General features: G+C 46.6%; 1 protein-coding gene across 2 annotated transcripts in view; it reads right to left on the bottom strand.

Annotated features, from left to right (window-relative positions):
- MTHFD1L (methylenetetrahydrofolate dehydrogenase (NADP+ dependent) 1 like) overlaps window positions 1-18976 on the bottom strand; it is a 164305-nt gene that overhangs the window by 33580 nt on the left and 111749 nt on the right. For both annotated transcript variants that reach the window (XM_054721834.1, XM_054721835.1), the window contains 2 exons: window positions 6266-6373; window positions 3307-3459 (listed from right to left, as the gene is read on the bottom strand). In XM_054721834.1, coding sequence (XP_054577809.1) covers window positions 3307-3459; window positions 6266-6373 — 261 coding nt within the window. The remainder of the gene's footprint in view (window positions 1-3306; window positions 3460-6265; window positions 6374-18976) is intronic.

The following is an 18976-nucleotide window of genomic DNA, read 5'->3' as shown; positions in this document are numbered from 1 at the left end:
GCCTTATTAGGCTCCGTCACAGAGACCAGACCTTTCAGGCCACGGCTTCCACGAGAGTTTCCTGACCTCCAGGGACATCCTTAGTCCCCCTCGCCCGGTGCACCTCCACACACCGCCCTGCTCTGCTGTGGCCACAGGGAGCTCCGTCCAGAGCCGGGGCGACAGGGGGCAGAGGGCGCTCTTCCGGAAACACAGCGGGGGTGGGGGGGGGCCTGAGAAGCATTCCACAGTTACTTTCTAACCAGTCACACGTCAGGGAGGAGCAGAGGGATGGATGGGCTGTTCACACACGAGCTGTGCTGACGGTTCTGGTTTCCCAGAACTGGTCTTCCGTGGTGTGCATGTGGTGTTGTTCACGGGCGGGGAGAAGAGGCATAGTGTGTGTGTGTGTGTATTTAAATAATAGTGTGTGTGTATATCTATACTAATAAAAGGGTAATATGCTAATTATATCGGGAGACCTTTTGGATGTCCTTCTGGACAAAGCCATGGTGGCGGGGCTGAGGCAGAGGCGGTTACAGGTGATCAGGCCAGGAGGGGAGGGCAGTTGGGGGTGATCAGGTCGGCGGGGTGGGGGGGGGGGACACAGTGGGGGTGAGCAGGCTGGTGGGGGGGGCAGTTGGGGGCGATCAGGGGGCAGTTGGGGGTGAGCAGGCCGGCAGGCAGAGTGGTTAGGGGTGATCAAGCAGGCAGGCAGGTGAGCGGTTAGGAGCCAGCGGTCCCGGATTGCAAGGGGGATGTCTGACTGCCAGTTTAGGCCTGATCCAGGGATAGGGCCTAAACCGGCAGTCGGACATTCCCCGAGGGGTCTCATATTGGAGAGGGTGCAGGTGGGCTGAGGGACACCCCCCCATGCACGAATTTCGTGCACTGGGCCACTAGTATATATATACACACACACACACACACACACACATATATATATATATATATATATATATATATATATATATATTCTAATATTTTAAATTATGTTATAATTATTTAATGACTACTGAATGCTAAGAAACAGGTTATCATTTACGAGTCACAATTTTTAACACCACACCATTTTCTTTGTTAACTGACTTCCATTTAACATGGTGAGCTGTAAGCTGCCTGGAGTGGAAAAGCTTCTTTATTTTGGGGTTCCCCGTAGCTGCCTAGAGTGAAAAAGTGTCTTCATTTTGGGGTTCCCCAGCGCACCATGCCTGTGCACACTGGCTGAATGAATGAGTCTGCTGGGTGAAGGACTCTGGGATTTCAGATCTGCACAGGACAAACTATAAACCACGCGATTTCCCCTCTGGTGTGCCCACTGCTTCACGCTCCACGTGGGCGCCCGCGTGGTCCCGTCTCTCCGGCCTGCACTACAGATGAGCTCTTCCTCCTCAGCACACGCCTTCTGCTAGGGCCCAGGAGAACTGCAGCATGGAGGGGCCGCCACCCCCGGGGCTACCCTACGGAGCACTAAAGCAAGCTCTTCTCAGCACACGTTCTGTTAATTGAGGTGTAACTAAATTATACGCAATAAAACTCTCCCGTCTTAGGGGCGTAGGTGTATGAGTTTTGACAAATGTATGTAGTAGCCATGGAACCACTACCACAGTCAAAATACAGAGTGTTTCCATCACCCCCAAAGTTCCCTTTGCAGTCGGTCGTCATCACCATTCTCAATAAGGTCAGACATGTCCATCACCCTGGACTCCACAAGTAAGAGGCTCCCCAAATATGCCTCCGGTCTGCCCCGCTCTCCACACTCACTCCCCTGCAGCCACGGCGCCCATTTCACTCGGCTCCTGGGTGTGGGTCTCTGCCCTCTGCACACTTCCCACATCGCTGCCTGAGCTACTTTTCTAACCTACTAGTTGGACCACATTCTTTTTCTTCTTATAAAAATAAAACCAACCAAACACAAAACCCATGCCACACTGACTCCACAGCATGCTTGAGACAAAACCCAAGTTCCTTCAGGTGCAGTTGAGATTCGTAAACAGCTTGGCCATGTCTTGCCATCCCAGTCCCGTTTCCCAGCCTCGCCAACCTGTCCCACTCCGGCCACGCTGGACCTCCCTGGGAAGGGTACGTCACGTCTTCGATGCCTTTGAGTCAAAACTCACTCTTTCTCAGCAAGAGGTTGGGGCCTTTACGAAGCATCCTGGACTCTCCTTTTCTCCCACACACCCTGCTCCTCCCCAATCCGGGCAGAACTAGCTGCTGCCTTCCCTGTGCTCTGAGGGCATTCACAGTGCCAACCTCTCCTGCTCTACACTCCTCTGTGCTGCTCAAACCCACACTCCTCACACCTCCCCTCTTCGTATCCCTGGGACTCACATGCAGTAGGAATGAAAAAACACTTATTGAAAACATTTTGCCTAACACTACATGAAACATGTATGCATAGTAAGATAAGAATTCTGTACGTTTAATACACTTTTTGCCTACCTATTGCTTGGTTGCATAATAACAGAGCCACAAGGTTTATTAGGAACATTGCTATGTTTCTTATTTGGGCTTGGATCAGTTTGTAACAACAACAACTACAACAACAATAATAATAATGATGATGATTTAGAATTTCTGTTCTAAATCTAATCCAGGAGCACTCCTGTGATGAGAAGTCAAATTTCAGTCACTGACAGTTCCTGAGGGAGGACCACTGGATCATTCCTTGTGTGGCTACAACGAAGCATTTTCTATTTGAAGCCCATCACCATGGGTTTTAAGTGCTTTGATAAGTTCTCATTTCTCTGCTGTCTCCCCTCCACCCACAGAGAACCTGAAATAACACAATAATCACCCTACAGCAAGGTAGTCCCATTACAATAATGCCAAAAAACGAGAACTCACGAGAGAGCTTCCCAAGTGATGGACTGAGAAACGGTCAAGGGTAAAACACCGATTTCCCCAGCCCTTGCAGGGGCTGAGCTGGTCCTGTCTGGCATGAGCGGTCGCCTCGGTTTACCCTACACTTCAGTGAGATCTTACCATTTTGAGTGCAATGACGTGAAAAAGACCGAGAAGCACTAAACGAAGCCATTCTACCATCTAAACGGCAGACTGAATTCTGCAGAGTCATTCCCTTCTGTGTTCTATAAGCAGAGTCAGTCTTAGGACTCAAGGGATCCTGAACACACGGCCCCCCCTCCCCCCCAAAAGGAAAATCCAAACCACAATGGCGAAGTGTTTTATGGTGGAAGAGAATGCTTAGAAAAGCAGCAAATACCATTAAGCGCTTCCAATACCTGCTGTGCAGAGCGCTGGCCGAGCGTAAGCACTTCAGGTATCATGACAGCAGACGGAAGGATCCTGGAGGGTATTACTCACCGTTCCGACCAACGGGTAAATGAACCCGGCACCTATGCTGGCCCGGACGTCACTAATGGGTAGGATGAAGTCCCTGGGTACACCTTTCTTGTCGGGTTGGTGAGAAAGAGAAAGGTGGGTCTTTGCCATGCAGATGGGCAAATTTCCAAAACCCTGTGAGAAAGGAGAGGCAACGTGTTCATTGAGCATAAATGTGAGTCCCCTGTACCTGTTTAACGTGACTCCGTACAACCCCCACAGCTCAGATCCAGGCACACAGTAGGGACTTTTACTACCTGGTCACTGGGCAAGAAGGTGGGACAGACACGCATCTCCATGGGCTCAGATCCAGGCAGGCTGAGGATGTCTGTTATTTATTTCGGAGAATTCTCTTTACGGGAAGGCAGCATTGTATGTGTGTTTGGGGGAAAGTGTGGTTATTTTCAGGCAAAGCAGCAGCAGCGGCAGCTGTAGAAACCACTTTCCAAGGATATTAATATCCGGGACTCAGAAAGGTAATCTGGAGAAAGGCTTGGTAATGAGGCTTTTAGCCACTCGTTCTTGGAAGCTGTCAGGAAGCAAAGGGCTCCTTTGTGTTGGCTTATGAATCATGGCTATTTGATCTGCGATTACATTATAGGAACTAAGATGAGGTCACTACTTAAGCCGCTTATTTTTAAGGACCAAAGGCTGCGCCTGACCCAGCGTTCCAAAGGTGAAAGAGCAGGAAGTCACATGTGGGGTCTGACAAAAAGGACAGTGTCCTCGCAGCCTGGTTCCGATTAAAGGGCACAGAGTGGCCCTTCAGAGACGTGGCTAATTAAGGGCAAGCACATACTTGACACATAACTTTTAAGGAATATCCCCTCGGTAGAGATAAAAGGAATGCAATCTTCAGAGGTGACACACAGAATTCCTTATGATTCAACTGAAAACTATTTGAAAAATGTTTGAGTATTATGGATGGGGACTCGGGGGTGGGTGGGGCTTTTTTCTTTTTGAAAGGATGTAATACTTTTATATACTGATCAGAATTCTGCTGGGAACAGGCAAGTTTGCTCTGCAGAAACGGGGCCCAGCATTTTGGGTTTCAGAGATCACTCAAATATTGGGATAATTTTTTAATTTTAATTTTATTTTCTGATTACAGTTTGTATTCAATATTATTTTGTATTAGTTTCAGGTCTGTAGCACAGAGGATAGACACTGGAAGTGATTTTAATAAACTGATGTAGGTTTCCCAGTGGGGATATTAAAAAAACACACCGCCCTAGTCGGTTTGGCTCAGTAGATAGAGCATCAGCCTGCAGACCCAAGGGTCCCAAGTTCGATTCTGGTCAAGAGCACATACCTTGGTTGCAGGCTCCTCCCCAGCCCAGGCCCTGGTCGGGGCACATGCAGGAGGCAACCAATCGATGTGTTTCTCTCCCATCAATATTTCTCTCTGTCTTCCCCTCTCCCTTCCACTCTCTCTAAAAGATCAATGGAAAATATCACCGGGTAAGAACTAACACACACACACACACACACACACATACACACACACACACCAAAACCCAATATACCATATTACTTCATAAAATAAAGCACTTTTTAAGACTGAAATAAAAGCACCTAATAGAATAAATGACAGTCCTTAAATATTTTTAAAAATTCATTTAAAAAAACCCAACCTAGAACAATGACTTATTTTACACATTTCATTGCACATGATTGGAAATTTCACCACAGAACAATGTTTGAATATACAACCATGTTTGGGAATCTTTTCTTTTTTTCTTCTAAAGCACCAGTCAAGTATATGTATGGAAAATTCTAAGAAAACATGAGTTGTTGGTGGTCTTACCAACAACTGGTAGGCACTGGAAGTATTTAACAAAATGTTAAATATGATTTACCCAGCAGACTTCAGAGCTGGGGAATAAAAACACCTCCGATGATGTTCCCAACGAAGCTTTGCCATCAAGCTTGTGAAGGGCTTTGACTTCTATCTAGCAAAGTGGATGGGCATTCGAGGCGTATGGTCCTCCTGTTGGGGTTAACCAGCTAAATGTGCTGCAGGGACGTCCATTACCCACGACCAGTGGTCGGCAAACTGCGGCTCGCGAGCCACATGCGAGCCAGCCGCAGTTTGCCGCTCTGTTGACTAATGAGTTTGCTGACCACTGTCATATACTACCCTTTACCTCTTTGCACACAATATGCCACAATTGCCTAATCCTCACAGCTTCCAACTACACGGTAACATTCAGTCTAGTCCAGCGATCGGCAAACTCATTAGTCAACAGAGCGGCAAACCGCGGCTCGCGAGCTGCATGTGGCTCACGAGCCGCAGTTTGCCAACCACTGCCCACGACCATTCTAGGACCAGACAGAGATTCAGGCTGCTGAGTCACGGCCGCCTTCACAGCTGCTTGGGGACTGCCTCTGTCACTCTCTGGGGGTAGAAGAGGATGGGGCCTTCAACCTAGGTGAACCATCTCAGCACCAAGCCAACGAACCCCTCTTATAAGAAAGACGCCCCCCCTCCCCGCCCACGCATCTCTATGTGCTGCACTCGTATTTGCCTAACCTGGCGCCATGCTAATATTTTTAAGGTAGTTAGAGATCTGAAATGAAGAGGAAGTACTACAGATCACCTAAATCTGACCACAGCCACGCGTCTAAGGACAGTTCGATGTTTCCAGCTGAGTGGGAGGGACTAAAGATCACACACCACGCAGAAACACGGACACCCTCACATTAGACACATTTACAACCACTAAAGTCTACGTTGCATATCTCAAAAAAATAATGTTCTAGTTACAGTCAACACCCGACACCCAAGGATAGCATTTCAATCTCTGTGGAGCATAAAGTGGATTAAGTCAAGTTCTGCTGGTGAGACATATATGAGTTCTCAAATCAAGGTGAGTATTTCAAGAGCCTAAGGTGGATTCCTACCCCCCCCCCCCCCGCCCCCCAAAAGTGTAACTTTTACCTGTTGTGTGTAAAGATCAATTTTGGATTGTGCCTCAGGAGAGAGTTCTATATCTCTGGCTCCGTAGACAGCCTGTGCAATGGTTCTTATCTTTTCCACAACTGGAAGCTGGAGAAACACATATGACAGCAAAATCGTTAACTTTAATTTCATCACAGAATTAAGGGAAAATCAGTGAGATTTTGTGCAATTGTTTACAATTCCCCAGTTTCAGATCAGAGGTCAGCAAGCAAGTAAGAAGCCTTAGATGTTCAGCCAAGTTAGAGGCTGCTTAGTTCAGCAATTTTATCCAGTGCAACATTTTAAAAATGTGGTGTCTCCTACGCTTTTTAAACTCAGAACAAGCGTCTCCTCACCAAACACCGAGTGCTGATTTCTAAGTGGGTCTCAGCTCCGGTTATATGACAGAGAGTGTCGCATTACTAAAGAACGGCTCATTTTCTTATGAGCAGAATGGGTTGAGATTTTAATATAAACGTTGTTATGATCAAACACTCTGTTGGGAAATCGAAGGTTGAATCTAGTGTCACTTTAGTCAATTATGAGAAATCTTGGAGAACGGGGGAAATCCGAGAAGACAAAATATGGGCAAATAAATGTGTGGGGAGATGGAAAATCTTCCATGATGCTAAATGGGAAATATGGATGCAGATTGCTGGTAAAATGCTAAAAGCCATCTTAAGAAACAAGAATGGCTCATTAGGAAAGGAATATGCCACAGGTAAAGTGATTCTTGAGGTAAGCAAAGCATTTGACGAAATTGTTCAGAATTCGCTGTGGGTAGCAAATGCAGGCATAATGCAGTTTAGTAGGTTTACTCTTGGGTGAACAGTTGCTGGACCAAGTGCTGATGGAATGGACGTCACCCAAGGAGCAGAAGCCTCTCGGGGCCTGAGTCAAGGATGTTGGTTGGCTATGGCAAGTGGTACATTTGCATAAATTATTGTTGCTACACACAGGAAAGAGAATTATCCAACAGGGCAAAATAGAAGCTAACACCACCCTCCCAATCTGATAGACCCCAAAACTGCTTTAAAATGCAATTTTCATTATTATAGTTTTTATTATTGTATAGTTGTTCTGTGGTCTGGAACTTAAATATTAGACGTTTCAACAAATAAAAAAGAAATGAAGACACAAACCATTATAATCTTTCAATGAAGAACATAAAAAAGGATCTGAATCATTGGAGGGAAATACTTTGTTCTTGGATGAGGGAACTTGATGCTGTACAGATGCCAGTTCTCACAAACAACCTATTAGTTCAATGTAATTTTAATGAAAACCCCAAGAATACTCTTGGCTACTTGGCCAACTAATTCTAAAATTCATCATAAAGAGTAATGGCATAAATAGGTAAGATCACTTCAAAAATAAACGAAACCAAAAGAACAAAGACAACAGGATTTGCCTTACCACCAGACCAGGTATCAGAACTGTGCTAGATAATTCCGTGTGGTATTGGCACAAGACTAGACGCATTAATCAATGGAAGGTAAGAAGGAGCCCAGAACGACGCCTCAGCAGGTGTGGGACAGTAGGTAGCAGAAATGGCACAAAATAGGGAAAGGCTGCCTATCCAACTGAATACGGCTGGGAAGGAATTAGATTCCTACCACACACCAGGCCCCCCAATAAATTCAATATGGAGCAAAAGCATAAACTTCAAAGTCAGAACTCTAAACAACAGAGGAAAACATTGGGAACTCTATGATCTGAAGGTAGGGAAACATTTCTTAAATAAGGTAATAACAGAATATATCCTAAAGGAAATAATTTATAGATCTGACTACATCAAAAATTTAAAACTTTTTGTATAAAAAAAGACACTGTAAATAAGGTTAAAGGATTGGGAAAAATCTGGGAGAAGATATATGCAAATATTTAAAAGTCAAAAGATTAGCCCAGCTCATGTGCTCAGTGGTTGAGCATCAGCCTATGAATCAGGTCACTGTTCAATTCCCGGTCAGTGCATGTGGCTGGGGTTATGGCTTCGATCCTCAGTAGGGGCGGGGCGGGGTGGGGGGGGGGCGTGCAGGATGCGCCGATGGATGATTCTCTCTCATCATAGATGTTTCTATCTCTCTCTCCCTCTAACTTCCTCTCTGAAATCGATAAAAATATATTAAAAAACCTTTTTTGAAATAGTCAAAAGATTAGTTACTAGAAAGGATATAAAAAAAACAACAACTAAAACCTCCCACAGATCACGAGAAAGACAAACAAATATTTAATTCTGGGCAAATGGAGTGTGACTAATAATCATATGAAAAAGCTCAATCTCATTAGTAATCAAGGAATGCAAATTAATGAAAAACCAGTGCACACCCATTAGATTAGTAACACTGATCAAGTGTAAGTGAGGATGTGGGGAAAATGACCCTTCTAAGTGCTCTTGGTTGAGATGCTGATGGTCTAACGGTTAGCTTCCTAACTGGTCACTTCACTTCTAGTACACTCTCTACTCTACCAAGTCTAACCTTCCTAAAATGTACCCAAGCAAGAAAAACTCAAAAACCTTCAGCTCCCCATGGCCTACTAGAGGATAAAACCTGGTTCTGACATTTACGCATCTGTACGCTGTGCTCTGAAGCATCGCTAGGTAAGACACCTATCTTCTTGCTTCTGAGCCCTGCACAGGAAGTCTCTGCTCCTGTAATCTTCGGAGACCAACTTCTGCCCAAACCCCCGAGCTCTCCACGATCTCTCTCAAAGGCCAGCTTTTCCAGGAAGCCTTTACTGCCCCCCCCCCCCAAAAAAAAACCCAAAATTCCACACAGGTAGGCATTCTCTTCTCTGATGTCCAGGTGCCCTCCTCATGCTCTCACCTGGGTGTTACCCAGGACCAGAGGCTCTTCAGGCCTGGCAGGGAGTGGCTGCCAGCAAAGCTCATGCCGTCTCAGACGCACTGACGCTCCTCAAATGGTAACAGCCCCAGGATCAGAGTCTGACACGAAAATCTACCGATGGCAGGAGGCCTTTTGTAAACCATGTCACAGGAGAAATCAGAGAAGAATCTCCACCTCTGGGAAGGAATGATTATCATCTCCAGGAAGGCAGAATACGAAACAAGGTCAGAAATCAGAAGTACTTTTTAGCCCCATGTCTAAGGAAAAGCTGTAACCACCAGAGCCGCCTCACTAAGCAGGGACTGTCGGTTCGGGGAGAATTCAGTCTCAGGCAGGTAATGTGCCAGGAATGTTGTGCAAGAATGGCTGCATGAGGTTACAGTTGAGGCTGGGCTAGAGGGACAACCTCCAGGGTACCTTCGAATGAAAAGGATTCAATGTTCATATTGACGGAAGAATAAAGAATGGCCCACCAGTATATCCTCAAGACACTGTACTAGTACAGTTGGACAAAGGAGTGAATGTTTCTAAATTTCCTTCTGCCTAAACATGGTTCCATCGTTATAAGAATCGATAAGGAAGTCCAGGAGGCTGGAAGAGGCTTAGGGGAGAAAAAGAACCTATGTAATACTTTCAACAATAAAGATTTAAAAGAAAGAAAGAAAGGAAGGAAAAAAGAAAGGCCAGGAAGTGATGTGCTCAAGGCAACAGTGAGAGGACTTTTTACTGTAACCGACCATCTCCCTCATCAGCACGGTGAGTTGATGGGCACTGAAAGGCCTGCTGTTGATGCTGCACTTAAACTAAATGCGACCTCCTCTCACATCAATAAATGCCTTGCAAAGAGCAGCCCTTTTTAAGGAATGAAAGTTAATAGGAAGCGGAAAGGTATTTCCAGCACCCACACAGCAAGCACAATGACCATGCTTCGCCAGGGAAGTCAGTTCTGAGGATACTGTGTCCCAGGCAGTGTCCCCGCGGCGTCCTGTCTCTGCTTGCACCCCCTTCCGGCCGCTCCAGCCCTCTGGGGGTGCCGCAGCACAGCTGGGGGGCTGTTATCTACATCCTTTCGCTGCAGCGCGGAAGCAATGAGAGAAGGTGCTGGAAGTGTCTCGCTATACAAACCGCAAGTAGTATTACTATGGAGTGGGGGCAATAGGGACTAAAAGAGTTATGTTTTCTCTGGGCGCAAAACAAAAGGACAGATATTACTGCTCCTAACATATTTAATGAGAAGAGTAGCACTATTTGCTGTACTCTGCGATCTGAAAATAAAGTCGGTGAGTGTAACTTTCCTATGAGGTAATCATTAAAGAACTCACATGGGAACAAATAGTGGCTAGTGAAGGTGTTAGTGTGGGTAGGTATTTAATCGGTTTATTATTATTAAACATGGAAATATTTTATTTCAAGAAATATAAATATTTAAATTTTAATTGTGGTAAAAGAGACATAACACAATTTACCATCTTAACCATTTCTAAGTGTACTGTTTCATATGCTTTTATAAAATATATTTTTTATTGATTTCAGAGAGGGAGAGGGAGAGGGAGAGGGAGAGAGAGGAGAGAGAGAGAGGGAGAGGGAGACAGAAACATCAATGATGAGACAATGGTTGATTGGCTGCCTCCTGCACGCCCCCTACTGGGGATCAAGCCCGCAACGCAACCCGGGCATGTGCCCTTGACCGAAATTGAACCTGGGACCCTTCAGTCTGCAGGCCGATGCTCTATCCACTGAGCCACACCAGCAAGGGCTGTTTCATATTCTTTAGTACCTTCTCCTTGTGGTAAAACCAACCTCCGGAGTTCTTTTCATCTGAAAAACTGATTAAATACCAACTTATTTAATACCAACTTCCGTATTAAATACCAACTTCCCTGCTCCTGGCAAATCTTTCCACTTCCTGTCCCTGGGAATTTGACTACCCCAGGACCCCAGATGTGTGGAATGGCACATGGACAATGGATGTCATTGCACCTCGCTTTTCATTTAGCACCATGTCCTCAATGTTCATCCACGTTGTAGCGTGTGCCCACATTGCCTTCCTTTTTACGGCTGAGCAGTTTTTCAGTGTGTGCACTTACTGTATTTTCAAACCTACCCATCTGTCAGTGGACCCTGGGGCCAATCCTGTCTTTTGGCTATTGAGCGAAGCGGCTGCTGTGACACAGAGCTCGGCTGGACAGATCCCTCCTGGAGACCCAGCTTCCAATCCTTCGGGCATAAGGAAACCAGGTTTTTTTGGTCAACAGCTAACCCGTCTCCCTTTCTGATGTGCGTCTGAAAGTGCTGTGGGGATTTCAAGCAGGTGCCAGGCTGACTCCGTGGGCTGTGCAGTTGTTTTAGTTCCTGCAGGAAGACTGCCACCGCCCCCACACGACACACGGCCGGAGCAGAAGGCAGGGCAGAGAGCAGGAGGGGCCAGCGGCCCAGGCCCAGGCGGGAAGCCTGTTCCTCTCCCCCTTGGTTTCCCACTTGACCTGAATGTGCAGGCTGCACCGCTGATGCCCCAGCCCCAGCCTCACCGACCCTCAGAGGTGAGGGTGCCCCCCAACGAGAGGACGGGGGACTGCACCTCCGACACCCGGGCCCACATGCCGAATAAACAAAGTGCTTCGGCTCAGTGCAGCCAGAAATCCCACCACCAAAGTTCTCTCGGGCCCCTACCACAATTCTCCTTGTTCACTTACATGTACCAGTAAATAGATAAAAAGAACATCTCAGTTCTTTCATAACTAAATTATGAATGGTTGTGCATTAGTCATGCCTGGCTTTCCCCAGGCTCCATAAATATTTCCTCATTTATTTATTCACCACATCTTCCATCCTCGCATCCCTACCGAGGATAGTGGCCTGCACACAGTAGGCATTTCATAAACGTCTGGTGAGGGAATAAATAACCATACACGGCAAGTCCTTGCAAGCTGCCACGCAGGGCAAAGAACTTCAGGGACTTTCTGTACAAAGCACTCGTGGCGTGAGGACAACGGGGAGTGAACAAGTGGGACAGGACGGTGCGAGACAAGGGCTCCGGGAACCCTTCTATCAAAGGTGGGAGGGCACGGGCTGCAGGGAAATCAGCAACAGCGGGCAGGACGTAAAAAAGGACCTTGAATCACGCTTGAAGGACGTGAGAGATCTGAGCAAGCAATGAAAGGGATGACTCCACACACGGCGGAAGGCACACGTCAAGGTGTGGATGGCAGCAAACACAAGGTTTATTCTGGAAACGTGTCTGTTCTCTTGTATGATGCTTGACATATGAACAAGCTACTTCACAAAGCCTGGTGTCTACACTAGCACTGCATCTCCGGTCATTCTGAGCTAACACTGTACGTTAAATCTCCATCTTCACCAACAATATAACCCTGGACCTATTCTGCACTGGTGAGGTCCCAAGCCTCTTCTGTGTACATTCAGGAAACGGAAATAGTCCAGCACAGAGCCGCCCACGGGGACTTCCTGTGACGATGGGCATGTTCTCCCTGCACTTTGTACCCGGGGCCACCAGCCTCCTGTGGCTGCGAAGCAGGTGAAATGTGACCAGTGCAACCGAGGAGATGAGTTCTTAGCTTGAGCAGCGGCACAGCGCAGACCATAACTATGACCAACGGCCACACTGTGGCACGGCCCCTGGCACAGAGCAGGCACGCCCTAAAAGCTGGTGGCAGCACAGAGGTGAGCTGGAGGCCTTCATGCTCCTCAGTGTTCACTTCGTGGACGTGGCGATCCAGGCCCCAAGTCAGACCGCCCATCCTCCTCGAACAAGCCTGCGGGAGCTGCCGGAATTATTCACTGAAGTTACTGAAGACCTGCTTTTCCGTGGAATAAAACTGACCTACAAGTTCCAGAAAGGAGTTATTGAAATTTAAAAAAAAAAATGTTTTCTGTGTGAGAAGAAAATGGGCGAAAAGAAAGTGAACAGAATATTAAGTGACGTAGAAGAGAGTTAGAAATGAAGCTGATAGAACTGGAGAAAGAGGATGCAAGAAGCTTTGTAACAGTGGCATCGCCCTCGGCAGCCCTCAGACCTCCTGGAAGGCCCAGGAGAACAGGACGCAGCGCCCACACCCACTCCGCTCGCTCTGCATAAGCCCGCGGCGGCTGAAGTGCCGGGACACTGGGCCGTGTCTTCGCCAGCCACGGGGAATAAAAACTACATTGTTCTTCTGCTTCACCAAGGCCACAGAGGGGAATTAATACGAATGAGACCTTCCTATGCTGTGATTGGGCCAATACCCATAAAATATTTACAGAGAAGGACCAATGAATAAACTTGCAAGTTGAATAGAAATCTCTGGACACAGTAATTATTTCATTTTGTATTTTAAATGAAGCATGAATTTTAAATGACCTGCAAGGGCAGTTTGGTAAATAACCTTTCCTGTATTTAAATAAAAAACTATAACGTGCCCTAGCCTGTTTTGCTCAGTGGATAGAACATCATCTGCCTGCCAACTGAAGGGTCCTGGTTTCGGTTCCGGTCAAGGGCACATGCCTGGGTTGCAAGCTCGATCCCTAGTAGGGGGTGTGCAGGAGGCAGCCAATAATGATTCTCTCTCATTATTGATGTTTCTCTCTCCCTCCCTCTCTGAAGTCAATATATATATATACAAATATAAATATAAAGAAAAGTATAACATGACACCATTGGCTGTTAATTTACATGGAGCGTACCCAAGGTGCAAGGGGTTCCTTACAACGTACCCTCAGGGTCAGGAGAGCAGCTCTGCGTTGTAACTGAGAACAACAGGCCAATACCCTCAACACAAAGCATGTCTTTAGCTGGAAACCAGCACACGCGAGCAGCACATGTGAGCCACCAAGATGTACATGCTGACATCCATGAGCCGCCTCTGAGCGGCCATCCCTGTCGGCTCGCTGGCCCCAAGCAACAAGTTCACCCTGAGGTGCTCATTTTAAGGCCACTGGGGCGTGGAGATCGCTGGGCCTGGGCAAGGAAAAAGGCTCCTGGCCAGAAATCCGCGTTGTGCCTGAGAAGGGACAATAAGGAATTCACACGGGCGAGCTTCTGCACTCTCAAACGGGAGATTATAGCAACGCCAAAGGGAAGGTCCCCCATAACATCCTGTCTCGTCATAAGCATGTAGTTTTCTCTGCTGAAGTGGTCTGTTCAATGTGGTGCCTTTAATGATAACATCTGCGATATTAAAAAAATGCTCCTTAGTGCTTGCTTTTTAGGCTGAGAAAATGAATACTGTCCCCATACAATGCTGTGATGTTGTCTGAATTTAAGTCAGAAGGGCAGGGATGGACTGGCTAACATGTGCTGGCACACTGACAGTTCATTTCACATCCTTCCGTCTGTCTTGATTGGTCCATCGTTTGAGATGAAATAAATGCACTTCTAGAAACTTCTGTCATAGTGACAGTCCATTTTTCAGGGTAGAAGAAGGCACTTAGATGAAGTCATAGGAATCCTTGTGACATGCACAAAGGAAACAGATCCAGATCACTGTTTTTCTCATCAGGTGCTGTTTCCAGCATCAGACACAAAGCCTGGGGAGCTTTGCCAGAATCACACAGGGCCCAGTAGGCTGCGTGAGAAAGCGGGGCTGGTTCTAGCAATAGTGTCGGGTCTCACGAGACCCATCAGACACAGGTGAGCGAGCAGGTGGTGGCCGAGGAGGTGGGTGACAGACTGCAGGCCCAAGGACACTTGACAGAGACCCTGGAAGACAGCGCTGGAGAAGAATCTAGTTTTGACAGAGATGCCAGTAGAGTCTGTAGGTGGGTATGGTGTGGTAGAGGGGACATGATATGGGAATTCAGGGCTGAACCATGGGGAGGAGGCCAGGGCAGAAGAGGGTGGTGAGGGACAGAAGCAGTTCAGGTTGGGTGACCGGAGCCTGATCATCAGTAGAAAAAGAGAATATAAGGGAGTACATAGGGAAGAGAAATGGGTTTTTGAATGAGATACATAATGACTGGCAGAGGTAAGGGGCAGCTTCCTATAGAACACTCCAAACATTCCATGCACAGGGAGAGGGAAGGGAGGGAGCTGTGGTTGGGGGAGAACCACACAGACCAAGGACAGGGCTGAGGATAGGGAGCAAAGAGCTGGAGGAGGTCAAAGGCGTGAGGACAATGGTGAGTAAAAGGACGTCCCTTCTCCTTGGAGTGTTTCTTTGCAATGATTCTGAAATATCGGAGACATACAGAGATGTGCAAAAATGTCACTGTCAGTTTTTAAATTCTATGAACTAAAACTATATATATGTGTATGTGTGTGTGTGTGTGTGTGTGTGTGTGTGTGTGTGAATGTATTTAATGCCAAAGAAATGTGCATTTAAAAATGGTTAAAATGGGAAATTTCATTTATGCATATTTATACCACAATTTAAAAACACTATATATACACTACATATACATACGTACAAGTAGTCCTACGAAGGCATTTTTATTTATTTAAAATTTGAGGCTCTGGTTGCAAATGCCTGGAATCCCATTAAAGGATAACCCTACTGACAACTGGCATTTGTGCCAGTTTCAATCGTTAAGAAATAGAAAATAATTCCTCAATAACCAACCAAAAGGAAAGCAAACCAAAACAAACCCTGCCTTAACCCACTGTACGCCATAAGAGTCCGCAGACACAAGCGGCGTGCCTTCCCCACACGCCACGCGCGTCTATAAAAAAAAAAAATGTTTTCCCTAAGTGGCAGCCCTGACCAACTTTAAAATCATCTTTCGTGAGAATTTTCAGCTGAAAATATTCAAGAACACCCGAATTGTGATTAATATGTTTATTTTTATAACTGGAGGCCCGGTGCATGAAGATTCGTGCAAGAATGGGCCTTCCTTCCCCTGGCTGCCGGCACTGCCTTTGCTGCGGCCGGAGCCGCCTTTCCGCCTTCCCACGCTGCCCAGAGGCCCAGAGCAGCTTTGTTGGGTTAATTTGCATACTCACTCCTGATTGGCTGGAGGGTGTCGCGAAGATACAGTCAATTTGCATCTTACTTTTTTATTAGTGTAGAAATTCATTGAAAATTGATTTTTTAAAAATTAAATTTAAAATATCGTGGCGTGTGGGGACCGTTTCCATTTTGGACGCGTGGCAGTTAACTGGTTAAAAAGACCAGCAGGGGAGAAGACGCCTCAACATCCAGGCAGTGAAAGCACAATAGTCCAGGAAGGAGGGATGCTGGCTGGGGCCCTGGGCCGAGTCCAGGTCCGTTTTGATTTCCTTGTATCCAGCCCCCTCGCTGTGATCAAGAGAATGGCTTCACACAAAGAACAGGAAAGACCTTTTAACAAAAACAAACACTAGCCCCTCTTGCTGTCAAGGTTACACCTCAAGATGTTTGCAAGGTTAGAAGAAGGATACAGAAATGATTTTCAACCTTAATTCTAGATTTAACAAACAATATTCAGACTGATTTGCAAGCTGACTTTCAGCATCCACCCATCCTTTGCAAAAGCAACTGAATTTCTACTATATCATGAATGGTTTTCAATTCTAATAGAGAAACAATGCTAAACATCTTGCTTTGATTCGGTGGTGTCTTTCTGTGGTAGGCAGACAGACATGAGCAGAGCAAGGATGATGGGCCAGGTGCAGAAGGTCACCAGGGTGAAAAACCTTGGATGCCTAGCAGAGGACAATTGTAAGAGTGGGAGCTTATCCCCAGGTGGCTTTCCTCCCCTAGCATATCGCTGGTCATGTGGTTCGGGTTCGGACCCCCTGACCTTTCCTCCCTAGAGATAACATTTAGGCCTCAGTTCTATTCCAGCTTGAGGCCCAGAAAAGCAGCTAAAACCAGACAAGCAACACCTTGGCCAAGGCTGACTTCAGGACCAGCTACATTGACTAGTGACCCCCTGCCCTAGAGCTGACCAATCAATCAGTGGAGACCCTGATCCTGAAAGAACACACCTGGAAAGCTGCTGCATATTCTACTGAGACCTCCCCTAAAATCTCCACTTTAAAACCCCTAGGACAGAGGACCCAGTGCACTCTCCCTCCTGGGGCCTTTCCTCTCCTTCCCTGCTCCCCTACCCCCCACCGTGCATCACCATTATCTTCCTCACTTTGAACTCCAAGGGCCCTTCCTTGGCCTCTATAACTCGTTTCCTAGGCCCAATTCTTCTATGAATTACTTCTTCTACCTCTGTGATTTCCCAAATAAATGTTCTCTTACAGTTTCTGAGTCTTGGCTCTGAATTCTTTCCTAGCCAGAACCCAAGTACCCAGGTTGCTGAACCCAGGTACGTCCAATCCCACTGTTCTAACACCAGATGCTGCTCTTGCCGCCCCCAACATTTCTTTCTCGGTGCACGAGAAGCCTTGGATTCGAATTCCTGGTTTTAAGCCGCTTGGACAGGAAGTCAGTCCTAGAGTCTGCCAAAGGTAACTGTGTCGCAAGAGAATTCTTGCAGTCAATTCAGGAGGCCCTCTCTCTTTCTGAGTGACTGTAGCAAGAGGAAGACCTAACACTGCTTGCCAGCTTCCTACATTTCTGCATTTTCCTCCGAGACATTTCATTTGGTCCTCACGGCAACAAGGTGAATTTGAAGTTGGTGTTACTTTCAGACACTATTGGTAAGAAAGCTGAGGCTCAGCGATAGGAGTCAACTTGCCCAAATTTATATCTGTAGTAGGAATTAAACCTTGTCAAGATTTGAACTCAATTCTGCATGACCCCAAGGCTTTATTCTTCTTACTCTAAGTGTCCCTTTGCTATGGGGTAAGTCCCCCATCTTCTCTGAACTTCTGTTTCTGCATCTATAATGCATAATCCACGGACTTATGCTTGAAAAGAGGTATGAAAGAGGAATGTTAGCGTGTAAGGTGCAAACATGGATGTGTCTTTCTGCTATCCTATTTTCCTGTGTGCTTGCAGAGATATTACACTAGTCAACTATAAAGATATTGTAAAAAGGAATAATACAAAAGAAAATGTCATATAGAAGATGAATTTGGAGAGAACTCTTAACTTCTTAAAGGGGACTATGGGTGCTAATATGGTTGATATAAATATAATATTGTGGTGGGCAGGTAGACAGACGTGAGCAGAGCAAGGATGATAGGCCAGGTCCAGAAGGTTACCGGGGCGGAAAGCCCTGGGTGCCTAGCAATGGGCAAAACTGGAACCTCACGCTGAGGGTGACCTTCCCTCCCCTAGCAGATTGCTGGTCATGCAGTTTACACCCCCTAACCTTTCATATTGCTCGCTGTGCGGTTTGGACCCTCTCCTGACCTTTCATAGGGCTGGTCTTGTGGTTCAAACCCTCCCCTGACCTTTCATCCCCTGGCATATTCCTAGTCATATGGTTTCAGACCCCCTTAGAGGAGGAACAAGGGGCCAGAGAGAATAGCCTCATCTGACACCCATAACAAGCCCTTGCATGACCACTCCCTTAAGGGTTGGGCCCTTGGGACAATGAAGTTCTGACCCACATTACACGATCCTAGGAACACATGTCATTTTGCTCTTTTTCTCCTGAATTCTAAGGGTCCCCGCGAGACTTGCAGCCAGGGGAGCAACAGGCAGTGGCAGCTGCAGCTTGTCCTGGATCAGTGGTCGGCAAACTCATTAGTCAACAGAGCCAAATATCAACAGTACAACGATTGAAATTTCTTTTGAGAACCAAATTTTTTAAACTTAAACTTCTTCTAACACAACTTCTTCAAAATAGACTCGCCCAGGCCGTGGTATTTTGTGGAAGAGCCACACTCAAGGGGCCAAGAGCCGCATGTGGCTCGCAGCCGCAGTTTGCCGACCACGGTCCTGGATTAAGTCCCTAAACCTGTCTTAAAGGCCCCCTTTTTCTATGACTCTTCAGTGAACTAAAAACAGCCTCACCTTGGCTCACTTCTGTCCCTGTGACTTTTATT

Source organism: Eptesicus fuscus, chromosome 10, assembly GCF_027574615.1.
Source record: "Eptesicus fuscus isolate TK198812 chromosome 10, DD_ASM_mEF_20220401, whole genome shotgun sequence".
In the NCBI taxonomy this organism is placed as follows: domain Eukaryota; kingdom Metazoa; phylum Chordata; class Mammalia; order Chiroptera; family Vespertilionidae; genus Eptesicus; species Eptesicus fuscus.
This window is presented reverse-complemented; position numbering and strand designations above follow the sequence as displayed.